The 18,973-nt window shown below is 39.8% G+C and overlaps 1 protein-coding gene across 6 annotated transcripts in view; it reads left to right on the top strand.

Annotated features, from left to right (window-relative positions):
* Map3k20 (mitogen-activated protein kinase kinase kinase 20) overlaps positions 1 to 18,973 on the top strand; it is a 188,993-nt gene that overhangs the window by 100,676 nt on the left and 69,344 nt on the right. For all 6 annotated transcript variants that reach the window (XM_045146950.1, XM_045146949.1, XM_045146948.1 and 3 more), the window contains exons 8-9: positions 4,951 to 5,037; positions 11,548 to 11,622. In XM_045146950.1, the coding sequence (XP_045002885.1) occupies positions 4,951 to 5,037; positions 11,548 to 11,622 (162 nt within the window). The remainder of the gene's footprint in view (positions 1 to 4,950; positions 5,038 to 11,547; positions 11,623 to 18,973) is intronic.

The following is an 18,973-nucleotide window of genomic DNA, read 5'->3' as shown; positions in this document are numbered from 1 at the left end:
TTGAGGGCTACCTGTGCTGCTTTGTCATCATGTTCTTTTTTCTCCCTTCTCCCTTTAAACATGATAAAGCCACTCGCGGTTCCACAGCAACCCGTGCTTTACAGACACTTTTGTGCAACCAGAGGGTTTGCGCAAACAAGCCACACCACGGAAGAACACGGTTCATTTGGCCCATGGTTAGCCAACCGCCATGGCGATGGAGCAGCTGGCCAGTTCTTTCATCTGTACATGCCTATACAAAAATATAAATGTATTTAAACAGCCACAGCCTTAAATTATTTTGCAGTTATATGACTTAGATGCTTTCTGAGGCCTATTTTTGTACTTTGTGGTCTACGTATTATGCTTTTACTTTATAAATTCTCCCTTAAACTCTCCCTATTAGAAATCCATACCTGCCATGAGTTATGTATGGAATGGACTTTTTGGTTCAGTATTTCCTCATTTATAAAAATAAACTCCATGTCACCTTCTTTGAAAGGCCTCCGATTGCTAGGAACTTTGGTGTGGAGTGTGCCCATCTGCTTAGCAGAAGTTTTGTGTCAGTACCCATAGCCAAGAACAAATGGGTCCTCCCACAGAAACCACAGATGTTGAGTGATAGCCTCTGTGGCTGAGCTTAGGGTCTTTCCTGTTAAAATCCCTGTGGTATATGTCTCACTGACCTCCTCCTCAAGTACAATCTGAGTCCATCTTTCTGGAACTGACGGTTTGCTGTTTGTTTGTTAAAACCTTTCTTTTAAGAGACTGCACCACTTTTGAGAAGGCCTTGAACAGGTTTCTATGCAGATTAGCCCTTTTTCTATTTGTGTGCAGATCCTACCTTTTTAAAATTTTTTAAGAAAATATTTTATTTTTATTTATTTATTATAAAAAGAGGGTATCTTTTTTTACCTGTTTTGTTTTGGCTTCATTGTGGGAGGGATTTAACAAATGCTGAGCGTAATTGAACTTCAAGAGGCAAATCCTGGGCTGGAGAGATGGCTTAGCGGTTAAGCGCTTGCCTGTGAAGCCTAAGGACCCCGGTTCGAGGCTCGGTTCCCCAGGTCCCACATTAGCCAGATGCACAAGGGGGCGCACGCATCTGGAGTTCGTTTGCAGAGGCTGGAAGCCATGGCGCGCCCATTCTCTGTCTCTCCCTCTATCTGTCTTTCTCTCTGTGTCTGTTGCTCTCAAATAAATAAATAAAAAACTTTTAAAAAAAAGAGGCAAATCCTGCAGCCAGCAGACCAATGCCCCTGCTGCATTACGCCACGTCAAGTGGTGCTTGACAGACTCTGACTATCCAGCCCTATGACTCTATCAGTTTCAATTCCACTTTTATTCTAGAGCCTTCCTGCCCTTGACTCTTAGAAATATTCCTATGACTCCTTACAAACAACTGTATGTCTTTCTTGAGCTGAATTTTGTCTCAGAATATTTGCCTTACATAGATCTGTCAGCAAAATTGATAAAAACGTGTGTGCATGCTAATTTTATTATGAACAAGAAGTCAGGATTGCATTGAATATTGCCCCTTTCTCATTCTGTTTATTCTGAATAAACATCATTGGTAAAAGAAAAAGTCCAAGGAAGACCCTTTTGGCTTAAACAAGAGTACAAGAATGGGAAGAAATGCAGACTGAAAGCATGGAGAACATCCTCAACAAAATTATTGAAGAAAATTTCTCTAACCTCACAAAAGAGCCCATCAAAGTACAAGAGGCACTCACAACACGTAACAGGCAGGACCAGAGAAGAAATTCCCCATAGCACATTATTTTGTTTTTAAACAAAGGCAGTATTATGTGTTTCCAGTAGAGATGGCATCAGGTCCCAAGAGAACATAGTTGTTCCGGTTGGGGCTATACTAGCTTAAAAGTTTGTGACCCACAAACTTTGAAAATGCTGCCTACATAGGAAAATAACATAGTTGTTTAGACTCATTTGTGCCCTTTCAAAATGGAGGACAGCCAGGCTTCATTGGTCAACAGAAGCAACCACGGTTTGTTAGGTTTCTTGAAATGCCCTCTGGCACACACAGTCATATAATGGGTACATAAGACCGTAAAGGAGTTGTCCATTTTTGAAATTCATCCAAAAACTATAGTATGTTTTTGCTTTTCTGGAGTACTTTTTGAGGAGTTACTGTAAGAACTTAGCTCTGGGTGCTCTCACAATGATAACGACTGACCCTCTCCAGCTTAATAAAGCTGTGTTGCTTCTTAAACTAGCCTTGTGCTATCATGAGCTTCTGGCTAAGGTTCAAGATGGGCTCTTGGTCCTTATTTCTAAGCAGGTAAACAGGGCTAGGCAGGCAATTGTTCCTCTCCATTTTACAAGAAAGGAGATCTTTGTATATTCTTGGGATAACTTCTCTTGAAGGATCAAAACTGAAAGTGTGCTTATGTGTGATCTACCAAACACAAGAAAGACTTCTAGAGAAAAAGTCCTTGAAAGAATTAGGCTTTGAGAACATAAGGGCTGCCGTCCTCTAAAAGCAAAGTAAAAGCAGTGTGGAAGGAAGGGATTGCCTGCCTCAGAGCTTCGCAGCCAAAGCCAGTTTTGACAATGGTGTAGCTTAAGAGGCAGCCACTGTGGCTTGTCTGTAAGCCCTGGTCCAGAATCAACCAGGTTCAGGCAGTGGCCTCCCATTGTTTGAAAGAGAAAAGCCAGGAGAAGTATACAACCTCATCCAAGTTTCTGTTCTATAAACTGAAAATAGAAATTTTCCTTGTGAGCACAGTTTAACAGGGAGGATGTCTTAATATGCAGTGAGTTGGAAAATATTTTTAAGGTGAGAGATCACACTAATGTTTGGCCTGTATCTCCATAACTAGTATTTTAAGGCATCATTTAATATATTTTTAGACCTCCAAGTGACTTCCTCAACAAAGATACAATTTTGTGTGTGTGTGCCAGATGTCACTTTGTTGAATGTAGTAAAAGCTATCCTATCTCATTGCTTTTACTTTTGGTACATTCCTAAGTTTAGAGACTTAATGAAAGGAAATCATGAGCTGTGCTAATTCTGGAACCAAACTGTGACAGTCTTGTTTGGGTTCCACAATACGGGGACTGGTGGTCAGTGCTGTTGTCCCACAGTTGTAGATCCATCAAGTGCCTCCCTCCCCTATGGTGGCTCTTCAGAGCCACCAGAATTATAACTCTAAAAGAAATAGCACTCAGATCCTTTTGGACACTTTCCATTGTTGTATTTTAGAACAAAGAATGAAGAGTAAATATCTCTCTGTTTGTATTTCTGTAAACTCTGGGCAGTCCTTGTGTGCATGCACATATTCGTGTGTGTGGTGTGTGAGGCACATGCTGCTCACCTGACCACTGGTCTGGAGCATGTCCTTTCTCTGAGGCTGATTCCTTAGTCCCCTTCTCTTAGGAACACCCGGTCCATGAATCTTCTTGTTCTTCAGATCCATTCCCCCCCTGCTCTTAGCACCAGTGGAATGGCAGTGGAGGGGCTCCACTTCCTGCTCCAGCCTTGGGCTGCCCTCCGCCTCCCTGCATAGGCAGTGTGTCTGGGTGACTGCATACCTGTGCTGGCTCCCACCTTCCCCTTAAGTATAGCCAGCACTGAGGTGTCCCCTTCTGGGATGCCCCACACCCCTTCCTAATCATTTGTGTGACTCAAGTGGAATCATTCAGTGGCTCTCTGGAGAAGCACCTGACACACTTGATTGAAAGCCCAAAGAGGCTTCAGGGGTTTTTCTGCTACTTGAGCAGCCTCTGCCAGTTTCCCTTCTTTTCCTGCTGTTAGTCCTTAGCTAGCATTTTTTAACTTTGTGATGGTTTGAACAAGACTGAAGGCTGGCTAAGAGAACAGTAGCTACACAATTAAGGGTTTACGGGACTTGCTTAAATAGAGTGTGTGTCCTCCACCTATGAACTCATGTAGAAATAGGCTTGTGTGTCTCAAACAAGGGCAGTCTAACCCGCACTGCTGAGCCCCTCCTCTTGCTCCTGTGCTGTCCCGTAGCTGCATACTTACCGTACGCCCTGTGGCGGGCGGTCTCACTCACACCATAGCTTTCCTGCTCCGGGGTCCCATGGGCTAGGACTCAGAGCAAGGCCTTCACAGTGAGGCCCAAGTTCATATTCCAGCTCTACCCCTTGGTAGCTGGGTGTCCTTACCTTTGCCACCCGCCAATTTCCTCACCTGTACAGATAAAATCTATGTGAGGGACTTGATTATTGGTCATGATAAAATATGTGATGGGTCTACCTGAAACAATAAAAAAAATCAGTACATGATAGTGGTTGTTATGATGATGATTACTAATAAAATTGGAATTGTTTTGCACTTTGCAAATTGGATTCTATCAGTAGCCTTCAGCAGCATGCATAGCACCACTCTGCTCTCCTTGTCTTTCCCATGGTGGTCTCGGGGGTGACACAGCGATGTGTCTTACATGATATATATAGATAAGAATGAAATCCTTAGACTGAGTCGCTTTGAGGGAAATTTGTCCAAACCACAACATCTTGTACCATTGGGGTGTATATTTTGCTTGCTAGTGATTTGAGTTGGAATCTCATTTTTTTAATGCAACCATTATTGAAACTTTAAAAATACTGTTGAATTCCAAGTTATTATCTAATAGAGAAATGTATCAGATTGAAGGTAAAAAGATTTTTAACTAAATGTAAAATCTAATTTGCCGGACTATTTGAAAATGCTAGTGAGTCATAGATAAGTTAGATTATTAATTTAATAATTTAAATTTGTCTCTATGTTCTAGCACTTAAACTAAGTTTTTTCTTTCTAAAAAATAACATAAAGGTATATAACATATGGAAGACATCCTGTGCATGAATATGTATATTCTGTCCATGTTTCTACAGATGGTTGGTTGTATCTGGTAATTGGATACAATTAAATGTTGGATAAATTTTCAGTAATATACCAAAAATATAAGGTATCAGAATAAAAATTCCATTTTCTTTTTGTTGCAGGTTCTCTGGGAGATGCTAACAAGGGAGGTCCCCTTTAAAGGTTTGGAAGGATTACAAGTAGCTTGGCTTGTAGTGGAAAAAAACGAGGTAAGACTACGTTTCTCCATTCAGGTACATAGATCAGAAAACAGTATTGGGGTTTTGCAAAAGACTTTTTCATCTTCTTCAAATTGAAAGTAAGTTCACGCTTATGGAAAGATTAGCAGTAGGAGCTAACACAAAGGGTCAAAGTGATGTTATTCCTCATGAATGGACCCTTTACATCTAATTGTTGCAGCTTCACGTCGTGATGCTGTAGATCAAAAATTGTACAAGTACTGTACTAGTTTCTCAGTCTCAATTGTAAAACCTAGGGGTTTGTTCTTAGTGATGAAAGAAGCCATTGCGTCCAAGGTAGGGAACAGTTTAACTCCATCTCCTGCGTTTAGGACACCTTTTTACTGGCCGGGAGTTGATGTGTCTGTAAGAGACCTTCAGCTACTTTAACTTACCTCTCCCAGCAGGAGTCACTACAGTACAAGAAACTGTCGCTCAGATGAGAATTTCAAAAATAAAAGAAGAAAAAATAGTTTCAAAAAAGGGAAAAATTACAGTTTTGCCACCTACGTTGAACACTACATTGAAGATGAGCTCCTCACTGGAATTGGCGAGGCAGTGGCATAACTGTTCGCTTCTTCATGCAGAGCCTTTCCATTTCAAAAGAACTTCAGTGGCGTAAACACCGTTTGTGCTGTGTCCCCAGCCTCGCTTTTCTTCTTCCCACAAATTGAGGCTTTCAGTTAGTTGGACCTATGAGCCTACATCAGAGAACATGGCACATTCATATCAAAGAGAGCAACTACATTTTGAAAGGTTTAAAATTGTGACTGAACCGCACAGCCATGGAAATTCTCTGCATAAGGATGAAGCATCCAATATCAAGGCATTGTGAGAGCTTAGATCATGCAATGGAAGCATGCAGTTGTCTTTGCAAGGCGGAACAACTTCATTTCACAAAATGTGTTCATTTCCATACCTCCTCTGTGCCTTCCACAAAGGGGAAGAGTACAGTCTTAAGGGAAAACAATTTTCCAAAATGCAAACGTATATAGATATCCCCTTTTTTAATGCTGCAACAGAATTAGATTGGTCCATTCCACATGTGGATACAGAAAGCTGCTGTTGACCAGGAGAAGGGAAGTTTTGGTCGCTGAGATTGCATTAATCCAGACCTCCTTGACTAAATTTGTCCTCCTGATTCATCAGGAATGGATGAAACATTGACAATGGCTGAACTTGATGGGAAACAGCTGCCAGTTTAAGAAATGAAAAGGAGTTCCCCAAAAGAACAGTTTGGTTTTAATTAGATGTGATAGCCATTCCCCATGTGCTAAGAAAGACCTCACACACAAAACTGATCTGTTAAGAAAGATGAGGACAACCCCACCTGTTTGGCTCCATATCTTCTGCCAAAGAAATAGTTGGGTGTTTAGTGCAGGGAGTGCAGATGCAAGTGGAGAGAAGTGTTGCTCTACTGTTGAGCAGAGCCCAGCACCTGTGCCATCTCTGCTCTGCACCAAGGTAAAACGGGAAAGGGGGTTTCAAAGCTATCCCCATCCTCCAGACTGCTATCAGACAGAATAATTAGTATTTTAAGTAGTATTTCATCAAAAGGTTGGCAGAATGGGTATAAAAATCTGAGGCATTTTTAAAACATTGGGTACTTAAAGCTGATGAGAATGATGAACTTGGATGCTGCTTTAGTGTTAGGAATCACCCATCAACAACATTCAGAACCCCTTTAACTATGCACAGGAAGAAGCAGTCTCCTGGCCCCCAGAGATCCCATGTTGCATAGTGTGTTGTGTTCTGATGGTCTGCTCCAAGATGCCCCTGCTGTGTCCAGTAAATAGAGTAGAAAGTTGAGAGAACTCATGGTGACATAAGTCCTCTTAACTTTCCAGTGAGCTAAAGTAAAATTGATTGGTATAAGGGTAATTATCTGCTAATCTCATTCTGAACAGTACTTATTTGTCAAAAATATGGAAATTAAGTGTAAATGCAATTTCCAGTGTCATCATTCAAGAAGAATGCTTCATTTTACCACATAAATAGATGCACTTGTTTCCAAAACAAATTCTGTCAACATAGTGTCAAGGTAATTCCCAAGAGTAGATTTCACTTAATAACAAAAAAGATATGTCAAGAAATATAACTCAGAAGCCCCTTCAACTTCTAATTATTCTGTTTTTTCTTAACTGTTGAATACTTCCAATTATTGGGATAAAGGAAGATTTCCATATCTTAAATAGACCTCATTTAAGTAAAGAATGATATGCTTAAACTGCCAGGGAGAAATTTTAAATGTGTTCTCATCACGCTGTAATATCTATATCCAATAGTAGGGCTGCCTTAGATTTTTAACTTTTTATTTTGAAATAACTGACTCACAGAAATCTATAAATATATTACAAAGTATTCTGTGTATCCAGCTTACTTACTGGTGATTTCTTACATGGGCACAATGCCCAAGCCAGGGAACTGAGATTGGTACAGGCTTCTTAACTATATGGTAGACCTTCTACAGTTTCGCCATTTAGCATTGCTTTTGAATCTCTAGGAATACCAGTACTTTCCAAAAATTATATCTGAAGATCTTTTCTTCTGAACTCCTAGTAAAATAATTTTTTTCTGATACTAAGGCCTATTAAAACTAGACCCTGGAGCCAGGCGTGGTGGTGCACACCTTTAATCCCAGCACTTAGGAGGCAGAGGTAGGAGGATCGCCGTGAGTTCGAGGCCACCCTGAGACTCCATAGTGAATTCCAGGTCAGCCTGGGCTAGAGTGAAACCTTACCTCAAAAAAACAAAAAAACAAAAAACTAGATCCTGGGCTGGAAAGATGGCTTAACAGATAATGCACTTGCTTGCAAAGCGAAAGGGCCCAGGTTCAATTCCCCAGGGCCCATGTAAGCCAGCTGCACAATGGCACATGCATCTGAGTTCATTTGCAGCAGCTGGAGGCCATGGCATGACCATTCTCTTCCCCCCCCCCCTCTCCCGCTCCTTCTCCCATCCAACCTCCCTACCTCTCCCTCTCCATCTTCCTGTCTCTCTCAAATTAAAAATTAAATTAAATTTTTTTAAAAAGCCAAGTATGGTGACACATGCCTTTAATAACAGCATTTAGGAAGCACAAATACAAGGATCACAAAGAGTTCAAGGCCACTCTGAGACTACATAGTGAATTCCAGGCTAGCCTGGGCTAAAGTAAGACCCTATCTCAAAAAAAAATTAATACATCAAATTTTCAAAAGTAAAAAATAGGGCTGGAGAGATGGTTTAGCGGTTAAGCGCTTGCCTGTGAAGCCTAAGGATCCTGGCTCAAGGCTCGACTCCCCAGGACCCACGTTAGCCAGATGCACAAGGGGCGCACCCATCTGGAGTTCATTTGCAGTGGCTGGAAGCCCTGGCATGCCCATTCATTCTCTCTCTATCTCTATCTGCCTCTTTCTCTCTGTCACTCTCAAATAAATAAAAATAAACAAAAAAATGTAAAAAAAAGTAAAAAATAAAAACTAGATTCATAAAGCCTGCTAAACCATACAAAATAAATAATAAACCTTTATGGAGGGCAAGAAATTAAAAGGACATTGCTAAGAAAATTTTAGTGTAACATACATATGTATAGTACTTCCATAAAACTTGATCAGTGGTCATTCAGAATGTTCCAGGGCATAATTTTTACTTTTATAAATACTTAGATTCTTACATCAAATGTATTTTGTTCTAAGTTTCAAAAGTATTTTATAGAAATCATCATAGAACAATCTTCTACACTTAACTGTACTTTGACATTATTTTTTGTATCTTATGTAGGAAAGGGTACAAAAATAATATTTTTTTAAAAATGCCATACCTAGCTAGTCAAGGTGGCTTATACCTATAGTTCCAGCACTCAGTAGACTGAGGTAGAAGCATTGCTATGAGTTCAAGGCCAGCTGGGGTAGGATGAGACCATGACTGAAATAAAACAAAAAAATGTGATACCTAATATACTGGTTAGGAAGTATTTTACTTTTAAATGGGACATCTTTATTCTCAAATCTTAAATTGTAAGTAGTACTGCAAAACTAGTTTTAAGATATGGCTATTTCAGGGCTCGGGAAATGGCTTAGTGGTTAAGACATTTGCCTGCAAAGCCTAAGGACCCCGGTTCAGTTCCCCTGGACCCATGTAAGCCAGATGCAGTGGCTAGAGGCCCTGGTGTGCTCATTCTCTCTCTCTGTCTGCCCACCCCCACCTCAAATAAATATTTTTTTTTAAGATATGGCTATTTCAGAATGTTCTAATGCATTAGGAATGTCCAGTTACATAATCAGGACTTAAATAACTTTAGCTTCTATTTTAAAACACTTTTTAATGCACCAAATTGATAAAGTGTCTAGGTTTAGATTTAACTGATACTTAACTATACCAGATTATTTTAAATGATTGTTTCACTTTGTAATATCTCAAATATTGTATCTAAAATGGTTTTCAGAAAGAAAAAATAGCAGAAACGATCATCCACATTCAGCCAGCTCACATTTCAGTTCATGGAAGGAAATAAGGAGACAGGGTTATATTGAAGTGCCCTGCCTAAAGCTCAATGTTCAGTCACACATGGGCCATTGGCAGTTGTATACATGCACTTTTAGTCTGCTCTTGTTAGTTCTTGTCTCCCAACTACCTTATATTCTCAGGTAAACAATTGCTTTTCCTTTTGACCTTCATAAAAACAATTACAGTACATTCTACTAAAATAATAGTAGTCGATTGCATCTTGTTTTATTCTGTGAGGTCACAAGATTAGAAGTTCAAAGGCCTTAGCCTAGCCTTAGTTTGGAGAGTTTGTTTTGCTTTTCAGCTTTGTTTTTATTTGAAGATTGTCTGTGATTATAAATGTAGATCACCATTTTTCTTGCTAAGGCAAGTATTTTTTCTAGTTTTATACAATTTCCTCCAAATTCAATTTAAGCTTTATATTTGCAAAGCTTCTTTGGCGGATAGTGCTGAGGAATAAATCGTAGTGCTTCATAGCATAGTAGTTTTCAATTCCAGAACCGCAGTTCTCAACTCTAACCCCCCCTCCCCCTTTTTCTCTCTCTCCCTCCTCTGCTGTGGATATAACCAGGGCCTCAGGAATGCTTTGCTCTGCTACTGATCCTGTCTCACCGCAGGGCTCTCTTCAGAACTATATTAGCAGCCCTTATCTGCTGAAAGGAAATTCAGAGATTCACCTTACCTCCACACATTATATTTAAGTCAAAAAAACACTGTAATATAAAGGATAAACAAATAAAAAACATATTGCAATGTACAAATACTTAGGCATGAGTATACTGGACAGATAATTAGGTGGTCTTAAGTGCTCATGTTAGTGACCGCAGTACCAGGATCAACACTGCTGGGGATGACAGTCATCAGAAATCTTGGTTAAGTTATAAATAATGCCAAAACCATTCTGTTTGATTTATTTTATTTGGTTTTTGCCTTCATGGGGAAAAAATGCTGTATTTTGAAACTGTTCAAAAGTCTTTTGTGTTTGTTTATAAATCAATTAAATTCTAGGTTTATAAAACTTTTATAAACCTCATTATTTACTTTGCTTCTATAAATGCACACGGAGCGTTTGAGATTTAATAGATTCTAAGAGAAGAGTTCTTGATCATGTAGGACTTGGTGGAATATTGAAGGATATCTGGCTGTAATTTATATTTATGGGGCTAAAGACCAAATCCAGGCTATTGTCCTACCACAGTTACAGCCTGGCTTCTTCAATCTTGAAAACAAACAAATTCAGGCTGAGCAGGCGTGCTGGCCCACACATTTAATCTTGGCACTAGGGAGGCTGAGGTAGGAGGATTACTGTGAGTTCTAGGTCAACCTGGGCTAGAGTGAGACCCTACCACAAAAACATAAAATAAAATTCCTCCTCAGGTTAAGGACATGATGTGTCTTATGAGAACCACGCTATAGGAGGTAGAATCAGATTGAACGTGACAGGATAATGTGTTTTGTATCAGGTCCTTTACAGTACGTAGATATGAGCAAAGCCATAATGTCCTACATTCTTAATGTCCAACTTTCCAGTGAGAAAATGCAGAGTTCTTTAAAATTATCTCTGTGACCTTCTGTGCTAAAGATGTTTTCAGAGTTCCACACCTATTGCCAAAACTAAACTGGTTGCCTGGTTACTTGGCCTGTGTATAGATATCATAAGTTGCCTATAAAAACATGGCAATAAATTTGTGGTTTTAAATTTAATATTAAGTTCCAACTTGCCCCTCTCCTACTGTAGTTTTGTTCAGACTTAATTGACATTTGGTTACGTTTGTCATGCTGAACCTGAACTCCTCATCTAACTGTGACTCCTATGTGGAAGAAAAGTAGGAGTCTTTTGAAATTAGATACTCCAGATCTAAACTCCCCTATCGTATATTAATCCATGGAATCTGTAAATTTCTTGACTTCTTTATGCTCCTTAATGTACTCCCCATGATCCTCAAACAGTATTTACTTGTCTTAGCAAGTAAATCCTTGTGTTTTCTTTTGTTTTCTTCCTCCCTGTTGTAGAGACTAACCATTCCAAGCAGTTGCCCCCGAAGTTTTGCTGAACTTTTGCATCAATGTTGGGAAGCTGATGCCAAGGTATGTTTTTTATTGTTAAAATTCTGAAATTTCACTCTCTTGAGTTTTTAACCCTAACTATCAGTGTTGGCATCCCCTTACCTTGTTTGTGTTTTTTACATCATGCTTTGGTATTCTTAACTTGGTTAAAAAAAAAAAAAAAAGAAGTTTTCTTGTTTCTGGTAGTGACTGCTGCACTTTGATGTTATAGAAACAGCTAATGTTGTTCCTATATGACAGGCACAGTTCCAAGCACTTTGTAGATACTAACTCATTTATTCCTAAGGATGTCTTTAGGAAATAGGTGCTGCTCTTACCCTCACTTCACAGAAGACATCCAAGGCACAAGTTTAAGTCATGAGTCAAGGCTAAGGAAGTACTGTAGAGCTGGACGTGAACCCTGCCAATCTCTCATGGCTGCATGCTCTTAACCTCTATTCCATACTGTTTCCCCACCAATGGCAGCAGAAGTAGCACTTCTAGAAAGTTTGAGTCCATCTTCCCCAGCCAACTTCAGGGATTTTTTTAAGCTATCACAATAGGGTTGGAGAAATTCCAAATGTTAAGCTTTCATGTGGTTATCACATTTGAGCATGAATAGCCCATTTCCTTTTCCTGTAAAGAACATTCAAAAAAAAAAAAAAAAACTTTTGGCTACATACAGAAATATTTATGGATAAAATGATAAGCTAGTTTTAGATTTGCTTCAAAATAAAGTGGAGGGAAGTAGGTGACAGAATGCATTAACAAGACTGGCAGTGAGAATTTTTGAAGCTCAGTGTTAGGATATAGTGGTTTATCATATTGTTCCCTCTACTTTTGTGTATGTTTAAAATTTTCCATAATCAAAGATTTTTTAAAAATTAAAGGTTCTCACAGATTAAACATTAGGACAAGCAAGAAATTATACTCAAGAAAGGAACAAAAAAATATAGCTCAAATTTGTCCAACTTTTCTTAGAAATATTACAACTGACCTTTGAAATAGAAGCATAAAATATTTTTAAAACATGGGCTGTAGAGATAGCTTAGAAGTTAAGTGCTTGCCTGTGAAGCCTAAAGACCCCATTTCGAGGCTTGATTCCTCAGGACCCACGTAAACCAGATGCACAAGGTGGCACATGCATCTGGAGTTCATTTGCAGTGGCTGGAAACCCTGGCATGCCCATTTGCTCTCTTTCTATGTGGTCTCTTTCTCTTTCTCTGTCTGCCTATCACTCTCAAGTAAATAAATAAAAATGAACAAAAAATATTAATTAAAAATATTTTTACAACACTGCAATAATGGAATTTTTCCTTAGTTGATATGCTGTTCTCAAGAAAGACAGGTGGTCCATTCTCCCACACACACTTTTCTTCAATGGGGATGGCATCAGAACAGTGCAGGAACGTGGACTGTTAATATAACACAGAATTCATGCTGATTTGTGCATAATGTTTCCCAGCACAGTGTTCCACACCAAGGGCAAAATACAGTAACACAGCCAGCAAGGCAGCAAGGGGCCCAGGGTGGGAAGCCTTCCACCCCACATGATCTTGCTCTGTGCCTGGCTTCCTCATGGACTTGTGCTTTCTGCATTTGCCCTGCCCTCCAGCAGCCTCAGCCTTTGCTTCATTCACTCCAGTTCTTCAAACTCCTTTTAGCCTGTTGGCAAGTCAAGTGCTATGAGTACCTAAATTTGTTAGAGACTATAACATGCTTTTAAACTGTGTTCATATCTCTATATAGGACTGTTAATATTTTATTAGTATTCTGTGATGTAGTTGCATGGAGTTGAATGGTCTGCCCTTCCTCAGTTTAGGCCATATTATTTTTAATGTGTCATTTTGCAGAATGCAGAGGGGTAGGGTTTAAGCATTTAAAAAATTGTGGAGCTGGAGAGATGATTCAGTGGTTAAAGGCTCTTGTTTGGGGCTAGAGAGATGGCTTAGTGGTTCAGGCACTTGCCTACGAACCCTAAGGGCCCATGTTCTACTCTCCAGACCCCACATTAGGCAGATGCACAAAGGTGAGGCAAGCACAAGGTCACACATGCCCACAAGGTGGCCCAAGTGTCTGCAGTTTGATTACAGTAGCTGAGGCCTTGACCTTCTCTAGCTCTCCATTCTCTTTCTCTCATTCTCTCACTCTCTCTCTAACATTTAAAAAAGTGCTTGTTTGCAAAGCCTACCGATCCAGAGTTCAGTTCCCCACCTCCAATACCACCACTGTAAAAACCAGATGCAAAGTGGCCCGTGCATCTGTGATCCAGTGTGTAACAATAGCAGGCAGGACAGGAGACGCCAGAGCTCACCAGCTAGTCTGATGCTTTCTTGCAGCCTGGCAGTTTACAGCGCTAAGAGGTTCTGTGTCAAAGAGAGAGCACAGATGCCTCAGGCTGTTCTCTGACCTCCACATGCGCATGGTAGCGTGCTCCCCTCCTGCCACATACAAATAAATGAAATGGAGAAATAAAGAAATAATTTTTTAAAAACATAAGAAAGAAATGTGCACTTCGCAACTAATTCAAGACAAACTATAAGCAGATGTTTGCAAGCTTGTTTGGAAGCATTTTGTACTGTTTAGATAATATCACACATCCTTTCTCCACTTTTTACCAATTATAGGTTCATTGTAACATCTACAATGATTTTGATATTGTTTTTCTCTCTGATACTTGACTGGAAACTTCACCTGAATTTATTTGCATTTGAGTTAAATTAATGCAACTAGATCTCTATAATTGCAATTATTTTGTGTGATTTAATTTCTTAATTGAAAGCAAGTACTACATCAATTAAAATTATAAGAATATTACATGATAATGTAAGCACATTATACAGCAAGGAAATAGGGCGCAGAGTTAAAGCCATGAAGTTGGCATGTCTTTAACACACAGTAAGCTGATCCACTTTTAGAGCTGCAAGAATCTTGTACGCTAGCCTTGTGAAGTATTAAGAAGGTTTAAAATTGATTTTCGTTTTCTAAATTCATTCCATCTTATTCTGATAAAACTGCTTGGTGCCTCTGTATTTGATCTGATTTGATTACACAGCTAGTTGCAGCTTTGATTTCCAGTCCTCATGGTTAATCTCCAGACACATTTACACACTTCATTCCCTTTACGTGCTCTTTTCCCCTTGAATACGTCTCTGGTTACTCTGTTGATCCCAGCCCACATTCATAATCCTTATCCATACCACAGTCTGTATGACTGCCCTACCATATATTGAGACAGTTTTAAAAATATCTTTTCATGGGCTAGAGAGATGGCTCAGCGGTTAAACGCTTGCCTGTGAAGCCTAAGGACCCCAGTTCAAGGCTCCATTCCCTAGGACCCATGTTAGCCAGATGTACAAGGGGGCGCACACGTCTGGAATTCGTTTGCAGTGGCTGGTGGCCCTGGCCTGCCCATTCTCTCTCTCTATCTGCCTCTTTTTCTGTCTGTCACTCTCAAATAAATAAAGAAAAATAAACAAAAAACAAAGCAAAAAAAAAAAGAATAGTAATAAAAATACATCTTTTCTTGGTAAATGGGTTTCAGGTTCTATAAGAGAATAGAATCAATGTCTATGTATGTTTCCCTGAAGGATTTTGCATTTCTGATGCCTCATTTGTTGTTGCTTACAGAAGCCAGACTGTAGTAAATTTCCTAAGAGGCACATGTTAGTTCTGTGGCTATAAACATGTAACAGTTCACCCAGAAATTGATGACAGTCCTGTGCATATTTGGAGAGTAGTCTCTGGTTTGAAAGTATTTTATTTCATTCTATATCATCCTTGGAAGTTAGAGTATTAACACCTAGATTAAATACTCAGCCCCCTTGTGCAGCTGGTATTCTTTTGCACTGAGAAGTATGGGAGAGAAAACTGCACTGGGTAAGTGGCAGGGCATTATAGTGGCCCACAAGTACTCAAAATGTTCTGAGGGCTGGGGATGTAGGTCAGTTGGTAGAGTGCTTCCTAACATGCACAGAACCCTGGGTTCTACCCTGTACTGCATAAATTGGGAGTGGCGGCACATACTTGAAATCCTCGCCCTCAGGAGGTGAGGCGGAAGAATCAGAAGTCCAAGGTCACCTTCCGCTACACAGAAATCCACATCCAGCCTTTAATACATGCGAATCTGTCCTAAGAGAAACTATTAAATAACGAAGAAGGGAAAGATGAGTATTGGTTTAAGTCTTAAAATTACATTTCCCAAAAGGAAAATAAGGAGTTGTAGCCATGAGTTGAAAGAATCTGGTATCTTCCCCCTCTGTGATAAAACATGTAAAGAATTTAAAAGCTTTTGTAACTTGCTTCCTGTGCAGTGCTGGGCAGTTTATATTTTTCTGAAGTAGTTGTCCTGCGTATAAAAAGATTACAGATTGTGAAATGAAATATGAAGATACTTCATAGATGTCAGTTAAATTACATACATATGTACATACATACATACATACATACATACATACATACATACATACATACATATATCCATCCATCCAAAGGGAGTGAGCCCCTGAGAGGAGCGTCCATAGAGCCAGGTGGCCTTTTCTGTTTCCAGAATAAAGGCATTACTGCAAACTTCTACAGTGTTGGGGCCATGGGAAGGAGTTTATCTCACTATGCTGCCTAGGCTAGCCTTGAACTCCTGGGCTCCAGGAGTCCTGCCTCAGCCTCCCAGGTAGTCTCATATGGTGTGTGCCACTGCTCCCAGCTGCGCTTGCTTCATAAATGTTTCTGTTTATAACTTCTGCGAGTATATTCTTAACTGTGAAAGCAAGATTTGGGGGGGGGATTCTTATATCCAATTACAACAAAGTTTCATCTTATTTCAAGAAAAACTAAGTTTAGACCTAGAGAGGTGAGATCACTTGGCAGTTAAAGGCACTTACTGGCAAAGCCTGATGGCCCAGGTTTGATTTCCTAGAACCCACATAAAGCCAGATGCACAAAGTGCGTCTGGAGTTCATTTGCAGTGGTGAGAGCTCCTGGCACACCATCTACCGATATATATATTCATTCTCTCTCTCTCTCTCTCTCTCTCATCTATCTATCTATAATATATATATATTATATATATATTATATATATATATCCCTTTGTAAATAAATAAAAATATTTTTTAAAAATGACTAAATGTACAGAAAAATTATATTCTTTAAAAATTACTTAACTCCTCCTGCTGCTTTTCCTTGCAAAACAAAAATCCTACATTTGGGCTGGAGAGATGGCTTAGCAGTTAAGACACCTGCCTGTGAAGACTAAGGACCCAGGTTCAATTCTCCAGGTCCCACATTAGCCAGATGCACAAGGTGGCACATGCATCTGGAGTTTGCTTGCAATGGCTAGAGGCCCTGGTGTGCCTATTCCCTCTCTATATCTCTGTCCCTCTGTATCTAATAAATAAATAAAATGATTAAAAAAGATTTAATCCTATATTATATATAGGATTAAATATATATAATATATAAGATATATATTATATAATTAGTCCTTGTGAAAAAGATTGACTTTTCTTTTAAAACCTGACATATGGTGGAAGATACTCAGATGAAAATAAAAGTTAAAGGAGAATGATTAAAGCTTCCTTTAAGAATTTTCCTCCGTGTTCATCAGCAACACTTAACTACTTATGCCTTCATAAACACTCACACACACACACACCACAGTCTTGTACATGCTCACTTCCAAATTTAGTAGGCTTTTAAAGCAGAACAAAAATGGCAGAACTCAATAATGTCCGAGGGTCTAGGGAAATGGCTCAGCAGTTAAGTGCTTGATTACAAAGCCTGCTGGCCCTGGTTCAATTCCACATCCATCCATCCATATAAAGCCAGACAGGCATTCTTTTGCCATGTCAAGAGACCCTGGAGGGATGACTTAGTGGTTAAGGTTTTTGCCTGCAATGCCAAAGGACCCATGTTTGATTCCCCAGGACCCTGTAAGCCAAATGCACAAGGTAGCGTCTGGAATTCATTTGCAGTGGATGGAGGCCTTGGTGTGTCCATTTTCTCTCTTTCTCTCTCTCTCTTTCTCCGCCCTTCTCCTCTTTCTCTCTACAAATAAATAAAAATGCCTTCAAAAAAAGAGACCTTTATGTATGGCATACCCATATATGCACATGCATGTATATAATTTTTAGAAAGAAAAATATTCTAGTTTTATATTTTTGAGAAATGGAAAACTACTTTTCTTTTTTGTTTGTTTTTGTTTTTTGTTTTTCAAGGTAGGGTTTTACTCTAGCCTAGGCTGGCCTGGGATTCACTGTGTAGTCTCAGATTGGCCTTGAATACAGTGATCCTCCTACCTCTGCCCTAAGTGCTGGGATTAATGGCATGCACCACCATGCTAGGCCTGAAAACTGCTTTTCTTAATACTGTTGGAAGCACACAGGTCCCAAGAGCAAGTACCTCTTGCTTGTTCCTTGCTCATTGCTACTTGTTTTTATGCTCCCAAGTCAAGATGCATGTCTTAGTTGCTGCAGCTGTAATCTGTTCAGAAAGAGTGTCATTATGAAGCATGATGGGGGAGTGTGCACCATACTGCTCCCTTTTTTTTAACTTTTAAATATTTTATTGACAGCATCTATACTTACAGACAATAAACCATGATATTTCCCTCCTCTCCCCCATTTACCCCTTCACAACTCTGCTCTCCATCATATCCTCTCCCCTTCCCTGTCTCCATTAGTCTCTCTTTTAATTTGATTTGGGTCTTGTGAAGGTATTGCTGGGCACTGTGAGGTCATGGATATTGAGACCAATTTCTCTGTAGACAGTTGCATTGTAAGGAGAGGTATCCTTCCTTTGGCTCTTACATTCTTTCTGCCACCTCGTCTGCAATGGACCCTGAGCCATGGAGGGTGTGATAGAGATGTTTCAGTGCTGTGCACTCCTCTGTCACTACTTCTCAGCTCTGTGTTGCCTTTTGGGTCATCCCAGTGGTCACCACCATCTGGAAGGAGAAGCTTCTCTAGCCAAAAGTGAGAGTAGCATTAACATATGAATATGAACATTAAGTATAGTGTTTTCAAAGCAGTTTGGTGAGAATAATACATGAATTTCGCCAGACAGGAATGGGTTTTATACCCCTAAGGCACATGACTTCCCCTTCCATAGACTTTTGATTAGATTTTCAGTATCAGGCATGTATTCCCTCCCATAGAGCAGGCCTCCAGTCCAAATAGAGAGCAGTTGGTTTCCCCCAGTGCAGTCATGCCACTATTGCACCCATCAGTCGTTTGGCCTGTCTGGCCAAACTTAGGGCTTCCAGTGTCCACTATTTTCACCGCTGATGACTTCTATCTCCCATAGGGCTGCATGCAGTGCAGCTTTGCCCAGCTTTCAATTGGCTGGGCTACAGGGAGAAGGTTTTCTGCTCAGCACTAGCTTGATTTTTCTGTGAT

Source organism: Jaculus jaculus, chromosome 4, assembly GCF_020740685.1.
Source record: "Jaculus jaculus isolate mJacJac1 chromosome 4, mJacJac1.mat.Y.cur, whole genome shotgun sequence".
In the NCBI taxonomy this organism is placed as follows: Eukaryota; Metazoa; Chordata; class Mammalia; order Rodentia; family Dipodidae; genus Jaculus; species Jaculus jaculus.
The sequence above is the reverse complement of the archived record's forward strand: the minus strand, read 5'-3'. Positions and strand labels throughout refer to the sequence as shown.